The sequence below is a fragment of the Pleurodeles waltl genome, chromosome 3_1 (assembly GCF_031143425.1).
Source record: "Pleurodeles waltl isolate 20211129_DDA chromosome 3_1, aPleWal1.hap1.20221129, whole genome shotgun sequence".
Lineage (NCBI taxonomy): Eukaryota > Metazoa > Chordata > Amphibia > Caudata > Salamandridae > Pleurodeles > Pleurodeles waltl.
Window position 1 is genome coordinate 1648513886 of NC_090440.1, and position 21277 is coordinate 1648535162.

Sequence of the window (21277 nt, forward strand, 5' to 3'; positions counted from 1 at the left end):
GTAAACAACTACCATGCTCCGACAGCATTTTTGCACTCCAGTGAGTGCCCGAGGAGGTTTCACCTACATCTACCACAGAGAGTAGGAGGGCTAGGAGACCATCTCATCAACTTTGTGCAAGAAGAGTATTAGAGTGACCCTCACAATGGTGCGGTGCATAGCCCACCTCAAATTAACAGGATTTCTTATGGAATATAAGCTGTGATTTTCCTCAGTTAACTGGAAAAAAGTATTAAAATAGCATATTTCTGAGTATGGTCACCAGGAAAGAATCGACCTGTGAAGTGGAAATGTAATAATGGTATGAACTCCCATTAATTGTTGACTTTATGCTTGTCTCTGATCATGAATAGCTTTCTGCTGACTTTTGGCTAGGCTAGCGCAATAGAAATATGATACATAAACATATATCTTTCATAAAACAGGCAATTGTACGTGCATTGCATCTTCACGGCTATCACTTAGGGATGAATGAGAAATCAAGACTCTACTATGACGACTCCACTTACTGTGTGACTACATTGGCCCATTTTCGCCATTTTTGATTTCAGTAACAATGTCTGGTCTTCTTTTCTCCAGAAAAGGCCATCTTTCAAGCAGATAATTGCAAACCTGGAATCAATGTTAAATGACAGCAGACTTCCACAGGAATGTAATTCCTTCTTACACAACAAGGCAGAGTGGAGGTAGGCATATTGTAAAGTTCCAAAAATATAACTGCAAGGAAGTCAACAATAATTGCTAAATAATTCTAAATGTTTGTAAAAAAATGCAAATTAGTAGATTGCTGTGGATCATCGGAAAATATCTTTGAATTAATAATGTAGTTATTGTTAACTGCAGCATTCTTAAAACTGGCCTATACAAATATATACATGTGTGATTTGCTTGCTCTTAGAAATTTTAAGAGTTCCTGCATGAATGGTTCTTCCCAGTGATTCTTTAAACGCTTCTCCTATTGGACCTTCTTCTGTTCTTTGCTTATCTATCAGTGCTACATATAGGTTAACAAACTATGTCAGAAGCATCGGCTTGATGGTAAGAAGACATCACTGATACTTATGTGGTATGGCATTCTTCAGATTGTCAGATCTCACTTCATTCAAATTGGGACGTACAGAAAATTAGGACTAAGTTTGGGGTTCGCTTGTGTCATGTAATTTCTTTACACTATTCTTAATAGTATCTGTCTGTTCAAGTTTCTTGAGGAAAGTGTTGGGAAGATAAGTGCAGCACTCAGAATAGACAGCTGTGCAAACTGCACTTCAGATGCTAAAAATATAATCCAAACCCATTCTGTCTTGCATCTGCATTTTGGCATTAGCATCTAACTGACTGGTCACTAATCCCAAGGTTATTGTGAATGAATTTGCCATCTGGCCTAATATTTCTTATTTTTTTCTTGTAGCAACTAAAGAAACAGTCATTCCATACATGTGTATTAAAAACCTAGAGAAACAGCCAGCCTGCCACTGTTTCATTATAGAGGTGATTTTCCAAATGTCTTACTGCTGGTACGATGTACTCTGGATAACAATTCCCTCCCATTCTAGTGGCAGCCAGAGGTAGGCTTGTGACAAACAGATAAAATATGCATGACCTACCTCGGGGTGACGTTTAAGAAACAATGGTCCTATATTCAAAGAGAAGTTAAAGGAGATGAATGTGGGGGATTTGGCCTGCTGTTCAGCGATGAGGTTGCAGCAGAAACAGTCTTGGCATGTGGTACAGGCCAGGTGCTGGCCCTAGAGCAGCAGAAGGAGTACCACTGTCTCTAGGTGAAGCAGCCCGTGAGATGAATGGTTCCAAGTAACCAGGCCATGGTGTTTGATAGCTGTGTTCGTGATAAGCAGGATCTGATAGGGTCTGCACCAACAAGGCTGCTGTGCACTCTTCCTCTGGAAATCCTGAACTTAGATCCAGTTGCCAAATTCTACAGAATAGCAAGCATCGATCGGACACTCAGGTAAGGTAGCTCGCACCTGAGAATGGAAAATTTATAGACACCGTATAAGCATGCTGGAATATTGTAGGACAGTGTCACTATTAGAAATGGGATCTCTGGTTGGCAGTGGTTTGTACCCTGTCCAAGTAGGGACCCTCACTCTATTCAGGACAAGGGAGTACCACACCTAAGATAACCACTGCTCACCCCGTGGTAGCTTGGCTCAAGCAGACAGGCTTATTTCAGAGGGAATGTGTAAAGCATATATATATACACACACACACAGTAACACAGTTAAAACACCAGAAAAAGTACTCCACACCATTTTAGATAAATAACCAATATTATCTGAGTCAAACAAGACCAAAACAACAAAAATCCAACATTCACAAGTAAAGATACAAATTTTCAAAGATTAAGGGGGTCATTCCGACCCCGGCGGGCGCTGCACGCCCAGCGGGAAAGTCAGAATGACCGCCGCGGTCATTTGACCGCGGTGCGGTCTTCTGGCGGTCTCCGCCCGCCCAGCGGGAAAGCCCCAGCAACGATGAAGCCGGCTCCGAATGGAGCCGGCGGAGTTGCTGGTGTGCGACGGGTGCAGTGGCACCCGTCGCGATTTTCAGTGTCTGCTAGGCAGACACTGAAAATCATTATGGGGCCCTGTTAGGGGGCCCCTGCACTGCCCATGCCTGTGGCAGGGGCAGTGCAGGGGCCCCACGACACCCGTTCCCGTCATCCTGTTCCTGGCGGTTTTTACCGCCAGGACCAGGATGGCGGGAAGGGGGTCGGAATCCCCATGGCGGTGCTGCGAGCAGCGCCGCCATGGAGGATTCTTTTGGGCAGGGGTAAACCGGCGGGAAACCGCCGGTAGCCCTTTTCTGACCGCGGCTTTACCGCTGCGGTCAGAATTGCCCATGAAGCACCGCCAGCCTGTTGGCAGTGCTTCCGTGGCACTCTGCCCTGGCGGTTTTCAACCGCCAGGGTCAGAATGACCGCCTAAATCTTAGTATAGCACTTAAAAAAGCAATTGCTCCAACTGGGGTTATCACAGCGCCTTGACGGAATTGCTTCCAACAGTCTGACGCCACTCGAGAGGGAGTTCAGAACAGTGCATGGAGTCCCATGGACCCCAGGTACAGTACCTTGAAAAACGATACGGAAACAAAGATGTTGCATGGAGTTGGGGAGGTAAGGCATTGCTGGAGCCGGTGTCTCTCCCTACTGCCACCAGGGAGGTGAGGCATTGGTTCCTTACTTCTAGGCAGGGGAGGTGAGATGACAGTTCCTTACGGTGCCAGGGGAGGTGACATGGCGTTGGTGGCGAGGCATCGTTTACTTACGACAAGGCAGGGTCGATAGATCCAGCAGGTCAAGATGTGAGATGTCGACTTTGTGGTGTCGTGATCACAACACGGGGCTGCAGGTGCTGAGGCGGAATCAGGTGTGATGGACGTCGGTGACACGTCACTCGAGATTCATGCTGTAGCGGGACTTCAGAAGCGTGCGGCGGGCCGGTTTTCAGGTCGCTGTTGTTGCACTCAATGGAGACAACAGCTCTGGTGCAGACAGCGGCGTGGAGTTGGAGAGTGGTGCACGTTCCAAAGTCGCTTTGGAGTCAATGTACTTAATTTCTTCTGGTTGCACCAGAGCTCACTTTCAAAGGCCAAGGAACTGGATTTGGCACCACTTGGCAAATCAGGATTCTCAAAAAAGAGCCCAGGCGCTGGCAGGTGAAGTCTCTGATTTCCCTGAGACTTCTTAACAGGATGCAAGCTCTGTTCAAGCCCTTGGAGAACTTTGGAAAGCAGGATGTAGAAAGCAAAGCCCAGTCCTTTTTACTCCCAGGACAGAAGCAGCAAGCAGCAGGACAGCACAACAGAGCTACAGGCAGAGTGGCAGTCCTTCCTGCAGCATCCAGCATCCTGGCAGAATGTCCACAGCCCAGAATTGTTCTAACTTTGTGGTGTCAGAGGTCCAGTACTTATACCCATTTCTGTCTTTGAATTAGACAGACCTCAAAGAGAAGTCTTTGTAGTGCACAAGATTCTGCCTTTCTCTGCCCTGGCCTCGGACACACTCCAGGGGATTGGGAACTGCTTTATGTGAAGACAGGCACAGCCCTATTCAGGTGCAAGTGTCAGTTCCTCCCACCACTTTAGCTCAGGAAGACCCATCAGTAGGTACAGGGCACACCTCAGCTCCCTCTGTGTGACTATTTAGAGTGAATTCACAAAGAGCCCAACTGTCATCCTGACCCAGATGTGTTTTCTACAGGCAGACAGAGGTACAGAATGGTTAAACAAGAAAATACCCACTTTCTAAAAGTTGAATTTTCAAACTTACAATTCAAAAAACAACTTCACCAAAAGTTGTATTTTGAAATTGTGAGCTCAGAGACACCAATCTCCAAATCTCTATCTGCCCCCAATGGGAAATTACACTTAAAAGATATGTCCAGGCAATCCCCATGTTACACTATGGGAGAAATAGTGCTTGCCGTAGTCAAAAGTGAATTTAGCAGTATTTCGCTATCAGGACATGTAAACCGCACCAGTACATGGCCTACCTTTTAAATACACGGCATCCTGCCCATGAGACTGCCTTGGGCCTACCTTAGGGGTGGCTTACATGTACTAAAATGGAAGGTTTAGGCCTGACAGATGGGTGAACTTGCCAGATCGAAATGACAGCTTAAAACTGTCCACACAGACACTGCTTTGGGAGGTCTGACACATGTTTGCAGGGTTAATTATGTGGGTGGCACAATCAGTGCTGCAGGCCCACTAGTAGCATTTGATTTACAGGCCCTGAGCACACCTGGCACACTATACTAGTTAAACAGATTTACCAATCAAGGATAAACCAATCACCAGTACATTTTAGACAGAGAGCATATGCACTTAGCACTGGTACGCAGTGGTAAAGTGTCCAGTGTCCTACAGCCAACCAAAACAAGTTTGAACCAATAGGAGTAAGAAGGCAACACGTTTGGAGATAACACAGCAAAAATGGCCAGGTCCAACAGTCACCATTTAACTGTAATTGTAGATTGGCAGAAGAGAACGGGTGTTGATGGGAGCATTATGGGATGGCCCATGACTATCTCATATGAGTTCCATTTTGTATTTTGGGAAAGGGATCACTCTCAAGGACAACAGAACTAAAGGCAGAGCATGGGCGATTTTAACTGAGTGTCCAAGCACATCCTGTCTTGTTCTTCATGGTCATATTATTTCTTTCTACTTTATCTGCTTACTTGAGCTGATGGACACAATGGAAATGCTGCTCAATCCCCGTGGCCTGACAGACTGTCTGCACCATTGCAGACACGATCACTACTGATTTAACTTTGCATTCCGAATCTGGGTATAAATCTTGGAGAAGTCTTTTAGCAACTGTAACAGCATCAGCAAGGGCAAAGGGCTACCCTTCCACCCACCCTAAAAACATGCACACACCTACAAGGATAGTAGAACAACTTGCACATTTGGGGATCTGAATGAAATCAATCTGTATGTGAAAGAAGGGACCCCAAGGAGGAGAGGGAAAAGTAGAGGTTGCCTTAACCACTTTTCTGCCATTGTATGACAAGTATGTGACACTGATTGGCAATCACTCTGAGCTATGGAAGAAAAGAAGGGCACATACGAGTGGGGTGCAGTGGCACGCATCACGCTATGGCTGCTCCATAATACAACCTGACAATGTTTGGGAGTAGAGATTTTGGTGCAACTACATGCAGAAGTGTTGACGCTCCATACCCTCTCAGGGTCTCTTTCACATTGTTGCTTGATCCAGTCTTGTTTCTCATTTTTGGAGACTTGCTCCTGCAATTTGGATGCGTCTGTTAGAATGGATGCAGAAAATGAATCAGTTCATAACATACATAGCAACGTCAGCATTGTTAGACAATGGTCATTCTTAGCAGCTGTATCGACTAGAGCATTGCTCCTTGAAACATCATCATGAGGGTACTGGTGGGCAATGTACTTCACCGCTGCCACCTTTTCTGGCAGTTGTAAAGCATTTAAAAGATTGAGAACATATTGTCCATTTTCATAGCAGTACCTGCCATGGTCCTGAAACCTCTATGCATCCAAAGGAGCTCAAAGTAATATGTTACTCCAAATGCATACTTCGACTCCGTGTACACGGTAGCAGTCTGTTCTTTGGCAAGGATACAAGCCCAAATGAGAGCAACATCTTCAGCTACTTATGCAGATTTCACACTAGGTAGGTTTCAGCCTTCCAGTGTCTGCTATACAGTACAAGTGCCATTTCATCAGGATCCATCTACAAAATAAGTTTATTCACATTTGTTGAGGGGTAGATCAGTCAAATCATTATGTGGTTTAGTTACATGGTCAGTGGTGAAAACAGTCATTCAATTCTCCATCCTTACTGGTGAGCACCAGAGAGCCAAATCTCAGGTCAGTGCAGGAGATTAATCTAATGTGGGAGGCAGACAACAACTGTATGTCATACCAACACAGTCCAGATCTAGAGAGATGTTACATTTTAGTAGTGTATTGCAACAACAGTGTGAGGTACAGCAGCAGTTAATGTAGAGCTCAATGCAATATTTTCAGACAGCTCAACATGATTAGGGGAAACCACCACAGAGTAGAAAGAGCCCAGCTGCGACTGAGTCCAAAACTGAAGAGCTAAAGGATATAGGCTTTCTTGATCCTTTTTGCTTTGTACCAACACTCCAAGTGCAAATCCATTTCGTTCATGAAAGTACAGAGTAAAAGGTTTGGCTTATTTTGTTTGGTATCTTTATTTGTACTTATGTAGTCCAACAGGGCGGTCATACAGTGCAGTAACATACCAACTGCCCCATGCACGAAGGTAAAGAAACCCCTCCTCCCCCAAAAGCATTATATAGCAGTATACAAAGTTCAGGCATTGTTCTGGAAATCCCCCAGCTATCCCGAGCCACGGCCGCATGTAAGCATCAGAACTGCACATATTGATTCTCATATTTATTTCTGTGCAGCGGACAATTCTCCTCTTGGTCATTCTGGATTATGTCAGTCATCATCCAACTCAGAGTTGTCCATATTTGATTAATCATATTTGCATACTCCCTTAGATCCTCCTCCACCCGATCATCCGTTCTAACCCCTTTTAATTGGAACTCTTCGACCAGGGTCCATTCCAACATATCTGTGGTCCATTTGAAGATAGTAGGAGGTAATGTTTGGCACATTTAGCCCACCCAAAGGCAGTGGCAGAATTCCACGCCTGCGTGATTTTCACAAATGGGTTTTTGGCTTCATTAGAGCATTGTAGGTGCTCAGGGCTATCTTTTCAAGCAAGTTATTGCAAAGACTTGGCCATCTTGCATGAATCGCAATCGACTGTCTGCCATACCCAGCCATTGTCTAAGAGCTACTTACCTGGGAAACCGTTATAGGGTTGGTCAACAAACAAATAGCCTCAACTCTTTCAGGAAAAGGTGGTGCTTTCCAGTGGAAGTCTCATGGTCACAATATCTCACCCAGGGAAGGCAGTACAACAGTTTTTCCCTTAAGTCATATATCACTTCTCAACCAATTCAGTGAGAAGATAGCTGGAGTCCTTCTTGTACTGATCTAGAGTACCTGGTAAACAATGAACAATCAACATATTGTATGTAAGTAATTCCCAGGTACAGGTCAACCACAGTGAGCAGCTGGGCATGTAAATGGATGCAGGAGAGAATGGTAGCAGTGTTGGGACCACAGGAAAACTCAGGATCACCACTTTATTAATAGCCCTAATGTCCTGTAAGGACCTGTTCTTGTTAGCTTTCCCTGCGCTGCATATCGGGACAATCAGGGTGCTACATCTACTAACAAAAGAGATACTAGAACCCCTTGATTAATTAAACCTGCTATTACAGGGCAGATGCAATCTCTGGTTTATTGGGTACGGGTTTGTTTTTTGGGGGTTGTCCTTGACCTTTATGGGATCCTTTGAGAAGATGAATCCCACATCTTTGGCCCCTGTGTACACAATGTGGATGGGACCTGTGAAAGCAATTCTATTAAATCTGAGGGCATGACAAATGCATGTGCTTCTTCAGAATGACTCAGAAATTTGCATAAATACCCAAGCACCTTCCTCTCCTGTCTCTATATTAAAAAACTATTGGACTACAGAATACTATGCAATTTAACTTTGCGTTAGTCACTGCATCATTCCCAGGGGCCAGTCTTGGCCATGGTGCATTTTTTGCCAGTCTTTCTTTCATTTCACTTGGCACTACCACTCACAATAATTGATTCACATCTGCCCAATTGTGCCTGAATGCCTCACACACTCTCCGCAGCTGTTCTCAAAATTGACTTGAAGTTTCCAGAATGTTAGTGGGATCGACCCTTTATGCTCATCAAGTCATAGGGGTCCAGAGAATGTGGACCACAATGCTGACTCTGGCTGCTGGGTAGTCCCGCAGAGGGAGAAGTGAGGAAGAGGATGGACCCGAGACATCACTTGGGTAGGGAATGGGTGGATGCTTTCTAGATAGCCACTGTGCAGTTTGTCTTAGGCCTTTGAGAGAGATCACAGGACTTTGCTCTTAATGGTTCCTACACCTGGGAGCAGAACCTGCACGTTTTCTAGACTTATCTTCAGAGGTATGGTCAGCTTCCAAGCTGGTCGTTTTGCAGTCATACAATCGCAGCACTCACTTTGCATGTTACATCCTTGTGCTTCTGTTACCATCGTACCACAGATGCTTATCATTTTCCGGGTGCTACACCAGCTGCTCCAACAGCCCCAATGGCTTGGCATTGCAACAACGTCCAAATGATCCTCCTTCTTCATATCCTCACTTTCTTTTTTCTGTGGTTTGGTGATCTGAGGGAATAGATATGGAGAAGGCGGCGCAGTTGGAGCATAAGCACTGACTCAGTCCCTATGTTGGCTAATTTGATGTGCCAGTTTTCCTGAGTATCTTTCATACTCAGGACCTGGCATTTATTGTCACTTGTTTGCCTCATCATGCCACTGTACAAAGAATGGTCACAGTTCCGCATCTATTCTGTTATTGAGCTCTTTCAGTCTCTTCTGTAAATATGGTAGTCTTTCTATGTTGATAGTACTATGCCCTTTAAAGGACTTCTCACAAATATCATTAATGAGTTCCTCCCACTCTCATAGGTATTGGCATGTGTGTTTATCTTATTGATGTACATAGTGTAAATGGGCCCCTTTCAGTGGGTGCTCACTATGTTTAGACCGTGAGACCCCTACAATGATTCCTCATAATTCACTCACACTCGGAAAAAAGAAAAGGGACTGCAGGCCTTGTGCCCACAGCTCATTCCTTGGAGGGCAGTAGGGAAGGAAATGGAAAGCGGGACAAAGTTTCACTTTTGTTATTATTTTTCTTCTAGCTGATCTCGTGGAGGGAAGAAGGTATTGTGCACTCACCCTCAAAGAGCTCCTCGGGTTCGACAAAAATGCCCGGAGTCTTTCATGGAGGGGTCAGGCATCTGGATCAGAGAGCCTCTTTCTCCCACAACTTCATTGTTAAGGGTTTGTGCTTTGAGTCCTGGCACTCTTGCCTGTCATCCCAACTGCTGCACTATTTCCAGAGCCGCCCGTATCTATACCATGGGTATGCACTCCTACTCTTTTCCCTTTCTCTCCCAGTCCTACCAATCTAACCGTTTTCCTTTTTATTCTCCCCATCGTCTCCTTCCCAGATGGCAACTGTGTGCACCCTTTTTGACAATACATTAGCCACAAACAAGCCATCCAAATCAGCAGTAGACAAATAGCGAATGCTGTTAGACTGTCTGTAACCTTTTTGATTCAGCTTACACTCCTAAATTAGCCAATTGCCACATCCAGCGCTGGTCTGTTTTCCACCTTAGTTCTTATACAGAAAATTCTCCTTTACCTCTGGCACCTGAGGTCATCGTGTAGAGCTCTGTCTCCCTCCCCTGGCTGCTTCTTCTGTAGAGGCAGTTCCCATCACCACATACCATTTTATAAAAATAAAACAACTTGCTGGCAAGCCAAAAGTCAAACTAATGTTAAATGCAGAAATAGCAAGAAGCACAGTAAAAGATCAAAACAATTGTCATTTCAGCTGATCAGTGCTCTTGCTAGAAAATGGTCAGTTAGAGCTCAGAGCTTAAATATTTATAAAATCAACCAAATATATTTGTTTCCTCAATACATGTCAAAGCATTGCCGTGTGATGGAGACCTGGAAATTGTAGCATAGAAAAAGCAGCACAAGTCTTGAAGTCCTGGGTCCTGTAAGCATCTCCAGCATAGGGACATCCTGAAACCAAGATAGGCTATCTATGGTTGCTACATGGGATTAACGGAAGGGGTAGCCCAGCACCGGTTCAGGACCAGCACCAAGTTAGAGTCTGTTTGCTGCAGAAGCCGAACCTCCACAAATGCAGGGTCCCAAAGGACCTTCAGCCCTGGATAGTCATTGGTTGTGTTGTAGCAACTGTACTTTTGATCTTTAGCAAGCCTCATCTCAAAGAAAAGAGGCCGAGAACTGCTCAGTGGAAGAAGTGGTGGTAATGTGAAAAGTTCTACTTGAAGTGGGATAAAACCACAACTGCTCCTGCTGGTAAAGGTGCAACACACAGTCAACCTGAAGGTGCTGTTCCTGCTGATTGAGGTTCCCTTCCAGGTCACCACACTGTTAAGCGTTTCCAGTCTGTTCTAATAAACAATTGAGTCACCAGTGACCTGGTAAACACCGCTACAGGACAAGGGGAACTGGTACAAATGAAAGGCCTCGTTTTGATGCAAGTGACGTCCTGGGTATGCACTTCTCAAAGAGAGGAGACTGACAGAGCTCACTTTCAGAGGTTGCACCAAAGCGTCTGCAGAGATGGCTATGATTGCTTGGCCTTCGGCAGTGTGTTGGGCAGTGACTGGTTTTCCAAAGTAGAAAGGAGTGGACCCATTGGTCTGGTCATAACAGCAGTCGAGCTCTTGGCAGACACGTTTGAGTAATGGGCACACTGCCACAGAGCAGCAAATCTACTGTGGGGATGGCAGCACAGAGAGAGAGACAGGACTGGGAGCATCCACGGCAGGCAAGTTCAGGTGCTTCTCCAGAGAGACATTCTGTGTAGCAAAGAACTCCTTAATCTCCACAGCCATCGCATTTACTTCATCCTTCTCAATCATGTAGCAGCTGGTGTAGTCAGTGCCAATGACTATAGAGCCATCTGGTCGTAGAGGAACCCAAGCCCTGCAGTCAGTGTCGTTCTGTAGAGCATGTGATAGCCCGAACTGATCTCTCACAGATACAGTGGAAACATTGCTCGTATGTGGAGGAAGTATAAAGTGCAATCTGCGGGGGGGGTTAGGTCAAAGAGAAAAACTTTTCATTGAGCGTTACTTCCTGTGCAGCCACCCCAGCCTTAACACAGGCTAAAAGCTGCATAACACAAGCAACAGCACGCCACATGAATGAACACTTTGTCTTACGGGAGAATCTGTTACTTTCAGTGAAAACCCATCCACTATTCAGGTGTCAGGATCTGCGCGGAAGGTCCTTCAGGGGAAGATATCATTCAGATGTACAATTCTAGCCTCATTATTCTCACAAAATCCTGCTTTCACTTATTAAGTCTAAAAACGAGATTGCACTATTAGGAAAGGCGCAATTTGCCACCTTTATGGACACTGAACCTACAGTGAAGGATTACTGTAGACCTTGCAATCCAGAGCATTCAAATGCTGGCAATCCTCCAAATTAATTGCAGTCGTCCTAACAATCAAGGGTCCTAAAATGGTATCTACCTTGATACCAGGCAGAACCCCTGCCCCTGTCCCAAAGCACCCCCCAGTCAAAGCAAACATTTCCTGGATGAACCTAGGAATGTTGGATTGATCCACCTCCTTCCAGTGCCTGGAGATAAGATCATTCTTCTTCTTGTGGAGTGGTAAGGACAACATCAAAGGCTTAGTGTACTGAGGGAAGAGACCTTTCTCATCTGGCTGGCTTGACGGTCCCTTTAATCTTAAGTTGTCTCTGACATTGTCCACAGTCTGACCGAGACCGTCTCTGGAAACGTACTTTACAGAAGAAAAATTACCTGGACCATCTGTAGCTGAATCCGAGGAAGAATCAGGAGAATCCCTGTTTGTTCTAGAGGACTTGGGTTTCTTGTCCCTATTATTTGGCTGGTCTTCCAGGGTTTTTGCAAATGCCACCTCTATTATAGACTGTACATGAGCTTCAGTCATAAATTAAGCAGTGGCAGGACACTGCGCTCTATGTTTCTTAGGTCATAACTCCCCTCAGAATACAAGGAAGAGGAAATCAAGCACCTCTTCTGAGCAAATTTCTTTCCCTCCATTATGATGAAACATACTCCATTGTTGTTGAAGAATCACCAACAACTAGCCAAAAACTTCAGAACCCTTAAATAATCCTTACCACTCACACCTTTGGCTAATGACAATGCAATAAGTGCCTTTAATCAGTAAAACCTGAGTAACCTGCCACCTCAACTTACACATGTGTAGTTAAGGGAAGTAAGCAACAATTCTAGGCATATAAAATAACCGCCCCACCAATTATTGCATCTCACACCAAACATGGCACATCTGGCTCCTATTAATACCACATAAAAATGCCTGCAGGCCTGCTATGTGGCTCCTTCCTGCTGTAACGTACATGTGTTACTGCTGTGACGGCCCCTGCAGATGCTTTGCTGCCCTTGGGACCATCATACTCACTATCACCCACCCTCCATAGGTGCACAGCAGCCCTGGGATGCCAGCACTCACCTCAGCTTCACAGAGAAGCGTTTTCCTGCAAATGGTGGCCACAGATAGTTCCTCGTGACTCTGGGACCGCCTCCCTTCAAAAACTGTTGTGTCCTGTGCTGGCGCTCTCCCATAGATGTCTTTTTCTGTCTCGCATCGGTCCTTCCGCAGCGCAGAAGAACTCCACGTCTTACTTTCTTCCGACATCCCAGCAGAAACGTCCTGGAGCCCTGGGGATGCCTAATTGAATCTGAAAATGCTATTAACATTAATGGAACTCCACCTAGGCCATCACGCTTTGCACACCAACACAATCCCCCATGTTGAAAATAGCCCTCTCCAAAGGTCATCCCCAAACATTTTGCCTTCCTTCTCCTACTTATTGCTGAATTTTTGATTGTTGGCCTTAGGACTCTGTGCACTTTACCACTGCTAACCAGTGCTAAAGTGTGTGTGTTCTCTCCCTAAAACATGGTTTGCCTGACAGATACCTGATTGGCATATATAATTTACATGTAGGTCCCTTGTAGAGTGGTATACTATATACCCACGGCCTGTAAATTAAAAGCTTCCATTGGGCATGCATCATGTATTGCGCCACCCACTTAAGTAGCACTTTAAAACATGCTCCAGGCCTGCCATTGCAGCCGAAAGGCACTGCCATGTTGACTTGGCATTAAAAACCCCTTGCCAAACAATAAACTCCCCTTTTATTACATATAAGTCACCCCTAAGGTAGGCCCTAGGTAGCCCATAGGGCAGGATGCTGTGTAATTAAATGGTAGGACATGTACTTTTAAAATTTACTGCCCTAGTAGTGAAAAACTCCCAAATTTGTTATTCACTTCTGTGAGGCCTACCCTTCTCATTCCTTGTTATGTTTAATAAGCTGTAATTCCTAAACTAGAGGAGATATCTATACCATGTTTGGTACCTATTATCTTGTAATGATAAACCCTCTTTAATGGTAAAGTCGAATTTATCTTTATAATTTTGAAAATGGCCTTTAGACCTCTGTGCCTGCAGCTTGTCTTATGTCACGTGACTCGGTGTAACGGACAGTTAGGACTTTGTGAATTACTCTCTGAGGGTCACACAATAATATGATTAGTAGAGCCTGAATGGGCCATTAATTGACTTGATGGAGGGGTGGAACTGAGTACGGGCCCATTCACACCTGAATAGGCTGGCTCTGCCACCACACAATAGGCTTAACAACCCTGTATTTTCAGTGCAGACAGCCAGGAGCTAGGGCAGGGGAGGCAGGAAACTCCTGGAACTTCAAAGGACTGTTCTGGAAACATTTCCCAACTTCTAGGAGCAGGGCATCAGGGTGTAAAAAATAGGGCTCTCAGAGTTCACTACTGGACCTGCGGAAGGACTCAGAGGACTGCTTGCTGCTGTGCATTCTGTCAGTCTGCTGCTGTACCTGCATCTTCACCTGCACCCAGGACTTCAGAAGTGGTTCCAAGGGCCAGTTTACCTGGCCTCCTGTTGAGAGCCAAAAGGACACAACAGGCTCCCACCATATCGAACTCACACCTGAGTTAGTCTTGAACCCCTCAAGAGGTCTCCATCCACTCCAGGACCCTTGGTTGAGGTGCTCTTTGTGGTTCACCCTGCAAGGGTTTGTGACTTGCTTGGCTAGGGCTCACACCCCAGCCAACAAATAACCCAATTTCTTACACCCTGTTTATAAAAATTAAAGCCAATAAATAAATTTCCATAGCAACAACTCATCATTGGAGAGTTCTGGCTGTGTCATCATAATGGGTGTGAGGTAAGAGCTTTTTTCCATAGAGTTTCCTATTTTGACTAATGAATAAAATAAACACAGTGTAGGTTACACATTTACAGTGTCAGCTGTCTCTGGTTATCTTCTGTCTTGTGCTGCACGAGTCTTTCCACAGAATTTCTTTCATCAGAAGTATACCATGAATATAAAACATTTACAAAAAATCCACTGCATATCTAAATAGGATTTTGGCTATATCCCAATCTGTATTTTACGGACGTAATGGGATTATACTTTACTTAGAGTTTGTTTTTCTTCTTTAAAGTCAATCCCACAAATTGCCTGCTCCAAAGATTGACCATGAAACAGGAAGTAGCAAAGTATGATCATTAAGGAAGTTTGCAGGATTCTACGTGGATTGCGAATGGAACGACGGAAGCAATCCGCCACTTGATCCAGAGATATCTCAGCAAGTTATGAAAATAAATGCCTTAGGAGTAAAGATCATATAGAAGGGAATGATCTGGAAGTTATTCGGAGGTGACGGGGTAAAAGTTGATTGGGCTTTCGCCACTTGGAGCACACGTACAACATATGCTTGACCACCACGTGGATGAAATGTTTTTTCTACTGAGCCACTGATCCAACACTATCAAAAGTACACGGCAAACACAAACTTTATCTTACATTTCTTTTTAAAAAAAATATGTTCTTTAGGTCAACTAATCAGAAACATTTTACTTTTTTTGTGGCATGCTGTACACTATTTAATCAGATACCCGAGTGAAGTGGCCCCATCATGGAAGCCTGTTTTCATTTTGTAGCCAGCAGTGCTTTGCATGCTGCATCTGTGCTGTCTGTGTGAACTTCTAAACTACTTGTACCAGATTGCAATGTGATGTTGGCTAAAAGCACAGGAATGGTTGAAGGTGTCACATATGAAAACATGTTGCGTGGCAACTGTGTGTCCCTCTTTCTCGGTACTAGAAAGTGTCTGATAATATAAAGATAAAGGACGCCCAGGTTTAAACCAAATGCCTTGGAATGAATAGTTTTGAGTCAGTGTTTGTTATTGTTTTTAGGTTTTATGTCGTCTGTCTGCCCAAATAATGGGCGGTTTCAATGCTATGTTGCAGGTGTACTGCACAGATATCAGTACCTACTGGTAGAATTCCAACCGGTATTCTGTTTTAGAGGTGCGGTTTTCCATCTCACAAACTACAGAACTGAACTTTTTACACCAGAGGCCTACTTTTTCAGTTCTCATCTACGACACAGCATATTGCAGTTGGTTAGAGAATGCAACATTACTGCAAGGAAATTCGCATTGCCTGGAGACAGTTACCAGAGATTTCTGCCTGCGGTCTATATTAAGCTGCCTTGGACTCTATCCAAGCGGATCGGCATATCACAAGCCAGTGTCAGCAGCTGCTGGAGTAAAAGAAAAGACAGCTAGCTAAACAACAAACAACAGGAGATGCGGCTAAGAAGTAGTTGTTGGGAGCAGCTGTTAACATTTATTCAATATATTTTTTAGCAAAAGTGACTTGAAAATACACTTTTTAACGGGGATGTTATTGTATCAGTGGAAAAAGTGAGCACATGGCAGGATTTTTGAGCCATGTCACACGGTGTATGTATAAATAGCACTGACTCCGCAAAGAAGGTGAATCTAACTGTGGCAGCTGTACTGTATTTGAGCAAATCTGACCTGCACCATCTTCTGATTCCAAATGAGACGAGCAGGAAGTACACCGAGAAGCAATTTTAGAAAATGGTAACAACTTAGGCTCTAAATACAACCCTGGCGGTCGGTGCTAAAGCAGCGGTAATACCACCAACAGCCTGGCGGTAACTAAAATGGAATTATGACTAGAGCGGAAACCGCTCAGACAGACAGCCACTTTAACACACCGACCGCCACGGCAGTAGCAACAAGCACCACAGCGGTAACCGCCAACAGCCAGGCGGAAGACAATGTACCGCCCACTGTATTAAGACAGGCCTATCCGCCACCTTTTCCGGGGCGGTACCAACAACATCAAGAGCACGGCAGAAACAGAACACAGAAGTCAAAGGACTCACCTCTGGAGACTCAGGGAACAACCACGACGCCATGGAGCCCGAGTTGCTCATCTTCCCCATGCTTGTCTACCTTTTCCTGCATTACGAACATCAATGCCGGCGAAGACGACCACGGTGAGTACTGCTGCCTAGCATACAAGGGAAGGTGGGAGGAAAAAGAGAGTGACACACACACGGAACACCCCCACCCCCAACACCATACACACAATCAGATGCAGTAATAAAACATTTTTACCCCATACCCCTCAGGAATAATGCAAGGACAAAATGATTTAAAGAAAGTGAGTGTAATACAATTTAAGAACATGAATAAGTAAAATGTTCAAACGTATATACATATTTACAAATGGAGGGACACTGCCCAGTCCTCAATGTCTGTGGGCCACAGGGCCACAACACATAGGCCAAGGCCCCACCTCACTCCTGCAACAGCACAGAGAGAACACTGCAGGGCATCAGGTCAAAAATACACAGGCACCTCAGGGAGACATGGAATGGAGGAGCACCTCAGCCGGAAGATGGTACAACGCCACTGGTCCTGGAGGGGGTAACATGCCCTGTGCTTGGTCCTGGGGATTGTGGTTTGCCCACTGCTTGGTCCTGGGGAGTGCAAGGCCACAGTCTCTCAAGTGGGTGGTTTGCCCACATGTTCTGGAGGGGGCATCATGCCCTGTGCTTGGTCCTGGGGAGTGCAAGGCCACAGTCTCTCTAGTGGTGGTTTGCCCACTGCTTGGTCTTGGGGAGTGCAACGCCACAGTCTCTCAAGTGGGTGGTTTGCCCACTGCTTAGTCCTGGGGAGTGCAAGGCCCTAGTCTCTCAAGTGGGTGGTTTGCCCACAGGCTCTGGAGGGGGCAACATGCCCTGTGCTTGCTCCTGGGGAGTGCAAATCCACAGTCTCTCAAGTGGGTAGTTTGCCCACTGCTTGGTCCTGGGGAGTGCAAGGCCACAGTCTCTCAAGTGGGTTGTTCCCACATGATCTGGAGGAGGCAACATGCCCTGTGCCTGGTCCTGGGGAGTGCAAGGCCACAGTCTCTCAAGTGGGTGGTTTGCCCACTGCTTGGTCTTGGGGAGTGCAAGGCCACAGTCTCTCAAGTGGGTGGTTTGCCCACATGCTCTGGAGGGGGCAACATGCCCTGTGCTTGGTGCTGGGGAGTGCAAGGCCACAGTCTCTCTAGTGGGTGGTTTGCCCACTGCTAGGTCCTGGGGAGTGCAAGACCACAGTCTCTCAAGTGGGTGGTTTGCCCACTGCTTGGTCCCGGGGAGTGCATGACCACAGTCTCTCTAATGGGTGGCTTCTCCACTGGTTCTGGAGGGTGCCTTGTGCACAGTGTGCTTCATCCTGGGAAGGATGGGATGAGTGGATGGCTTCTTCCACTGTTTCTGGAGGGGGCATTGTGCCCTGTGATGTAGATCTCGGGGAGTGCAAGGTCACAGTTTCTCACCTGGGTGTCACACCTACAGGACAGAATTTGCTGGGTCCAGGACACACTACAGCCCATGGAGGCAGGACTACACACTGCCCGCCAGCGGTGATGGCTGCTCAGAGGTGGCACTGTCAGGGCTGGCAGTGGTGGGGGGAGGCTCCAGCCCATCCCCTGCAGCCTCGGACGGCTGCCCACTGGGGCTGCTGCTGCTGGCAGTGGTGCTGCTGGTGGTGCTGGTGGCGGTGCTGTCAGTGGTGGGGGGAGGCTCCAGCCCTTCCCCTGCAGCCTCGGATGGCTGCCCACTGGGGCTGCTGCTGCTGGCAGTGGTGCTGCTGGTCTGCTGGCAGTTCTGGGGGGAGGCTCCAGCCCATCCCCTGCAGCCTCGGACGGCTGCCAACTGGGGCTGCTGGCAGTGGTGATGCTGGCGGTGATGGTGGCGGTGCTGGCAGCAGTGGTGGGGGGAGGCTCCAGCCCTTCCCCTGCAGCCTCGGACGGCTGAACCACCATGGTTGGTGGTTGGGGCTCCGAATGAGTCCCAGCACCAGGCCTCCCGTCCTTCCTGCCTGCTGGTGCAAGCCCCTTGCCCTTTCCTTTCGCAGCTGGTGGTGCCACCTTGCCTTTCCCTTTTGCAGCTGGTGGTGCCTCCTTGCCCTTCCCTTTTGCAGCTGGGGTGCCTCCTTGCCCTTCCCTTTCACAGCTGGTGGTGCCTCCTTGCCCTTCCCTTTGGCAGCTAAGGGTGCCTCCTTGCCCTTCCCTTTCGCAGCTGGGGGTGCCTCCTTGCCCTTCCTTGATGCACCTGGTGCAGGCACACTTTCAGTGCTGCTGGCTGGTTCCCTGGATCCTCTCCCACCTGCAGTAGCTGTTGACACTACTGTGGCCGTGAACTGGATGGCTGAGATGCTTGCCTGGGTTCTGCCCACCCTGGCCCGACGTGACGGACGGATGGGGGTAGGGAACAGGTCAACAGTGGAGAGGAAAAGCTTCTTAGGGACATTGGGGTGGGAAGAGGGTGAAGGTTTGGGAGTGGAGGAAGAGGAAGTGGTTGTAGGAGGTGTCTATCTGCTGTGTTTGGGTGCAGGTGCATGGGCTGGATGCTGTTGTGAGGTGGATGGCTGTTGGGTGTCTGAGTGCTTGCGTTTGTATACTTTGAGAGGAGGGGGCACAGGCACAGTGGGAGAGGACACAGGGTATGTGTGCATGGATGTGGAGGTGGTGACTGCCAGTGAGGGGTGTGTACTGATAGGCATGCTGGTGATGAAGGTAGTGGATGAGGATGTAGTGCATGCAGGTGTGAGTGTAGACGCTACCGGGATGGAGGTGCATGAGGAGGAGGAGGGGGACACAGTGGAGGCAGTGGATACTGGTATGTCTGCATCTGGATGGTGTTTGTGCGAGTGCCTGTGGGATGATGTGTGGTGCTTGTGTTTGCCTGAGCCACTCCTGTGTGTCGTCTTGTGTGGATGCTGGTCAACAAGTGTGCTTGGGATAGGTTGGGGTTGAGGGGAATGGGACTGGGTAGAAGAAGTTGGAGGGGGAGGCTAGTAACAGGGACAATGGCTGCCACCAGAGAGGAGGCCAGAACCTGGATTGATCTCTGTTGGGGCGCCAGGCCAGAGTGAATGCCCTCCAGGAATGCATTTGTTTGTTGCAAATGGTCTGCCAGCCCCTCTATTGCATTCACAATGGTTGACTGCCCAACAGAGATGGATCGCAGGAGGTCAATAGCCTCCTCACTCAGGGCAGCAGGGCTAACTGGGGCAGGGCCTGAGATGCCTGGGGTGAAGAAGATTGCTCACCCTCCTGGGTGAGCAGGCACAGGAAACATGCTGAGGGGCTGCTGGGAGGGCGGTGCTGGTACGGGGGGTGGCGGCTGTACCTGTAGTTGGGGTGGGAACAGAGGTTTCCTCCGCCACCACCAGGGAGCTTCCATCAAAGGAGGTATCAATGTCCGAACTGTCCCCTCCTGTCGCCGCCGTGGTGCTTCCCTCACCCTCCGTCCCACTGGTGCCCTCACCGTTGGTGGATTCGGCCTCCAGGGCCATGTGAGATGCAGCTCCCTCTGTTGCCGGTGCCTCTGCTCCTCCACCAGATGATTCTAATGCACATAAGGACAGGGTGACAAAACAAAAAGGGGGGGGAGAGACAAAGGATACACTTGGTCAATGGCTGCTCCAACACCACCATTGACACACACACAGGGAATAGCCCTACGCACTAGGCAATGCACTACCAGTCACAATGCTAGTCAGCAGCATTCCTGAGACCCACAGACCCCTGCCCAGGAGTGGATGCCTACTAGTTTGGTAGGAGGTGGTTTACATCATAACCTGACCAACATTGGACCTACCCTGCAATGTCCGGCCCGGCCTAGGGGCACCCACAGGCCCACATCCCCCACCCGGAGACCACCCCACCACGCGGAAGTAGTATATTGGGAAACTGTGCTCAGCCTCTTGTGGCTGCTGTGATGCCCTCAAGCGCCCATCCAGCTCCGGATAGGCCACTGCCAGTATGCAGGCCATCAGGGGTTCGGGGTTCGTCGGGCAACCCTTTCTCGTTGGGAGGCCATCTCCAGCTGGGCCTCCGCCGTCTTCCTTGCCCAGCGTCTCAGGTCCTCCCACCGTTTGCGACAGTGGGTGCTCTGCCTGCCGTAGACCCCCAGGGTCCGCACGTCCTTGGCGACGGCACGCCATATACCCTTTTTCTGATGGGCGCTGACCTGCAAAAAAATACACATAGAAAAAGGTATCAGTCAGACCGTCTGGCCTGTTACACTGATGTCCCACCATAGCCCTCACATCCCCTTACGCACAGAAATTGCCCACCATACATTCAGCACGCTGCCCAGGACCCTTCCACCAACCCCCCCTTACACGAGGCCCTCACACACAGCACTACATGCATTCATGCCCCATGCATCGTGCTCACAGTGTACTCACCTGTTGGTCTGGAGGCCCATACAGCATTTGGTACTGGGTAGGACCCCATCCACCAGTCTCTCCAACTCCGCAGCGGTGAAGGCAGGGGCCCTTTCCCCAGTGACACTAGCCATGGTCGGTTCCAGGCACAGGTCACAGAAGCACTTGCAGTGTAGGTCCTCTCTTGTTAAAGGTCAAGTAGCAAGTGAGTGACAGATAGAAACTGGCGGTCACGTCTGCGGCGGTGCGTACCGTCACCGCCGGTGTACGTCACTATTGGCCACTGTAACCCATAGGGCCCAATGACAACGAATGAGGAGTTGCACGGCGGTACTCGACCGCCTCCCGCAACTGCACACAACATCAGCGGAATTACCTAATTTCCACATGTCCATCCACACAGGACAGGCAGGACAGGCAGACAC

General features: G+C 47.7%; 1 protein-coding gene across 6 annotated transcripts in view; it reads left to right on the forward strand.

Annotated features, from left to right (window-relative positions):
- The window catches only part of MAP3K20 (mitogen-activated protein kinase kinase kinase 20), an 800901-nt gene that overhangs the window by 491608 nt on the left and 288016 nt on the right, over nt 1–21277 (forward strand). For all 6 annotated transcript variants that reach the window (XM_069225360.1, XM_069225358.1, XM_069225359.1 and 3 more), the window contains exon 10: nt 580–686. In XM_069225360.1, the coding sequence (XP_069081461.1) occupies nt 580–686 (107 nt within the window). The remainder of the gene's footprint in view (nt 1–579; nt 687–21277) is intronic.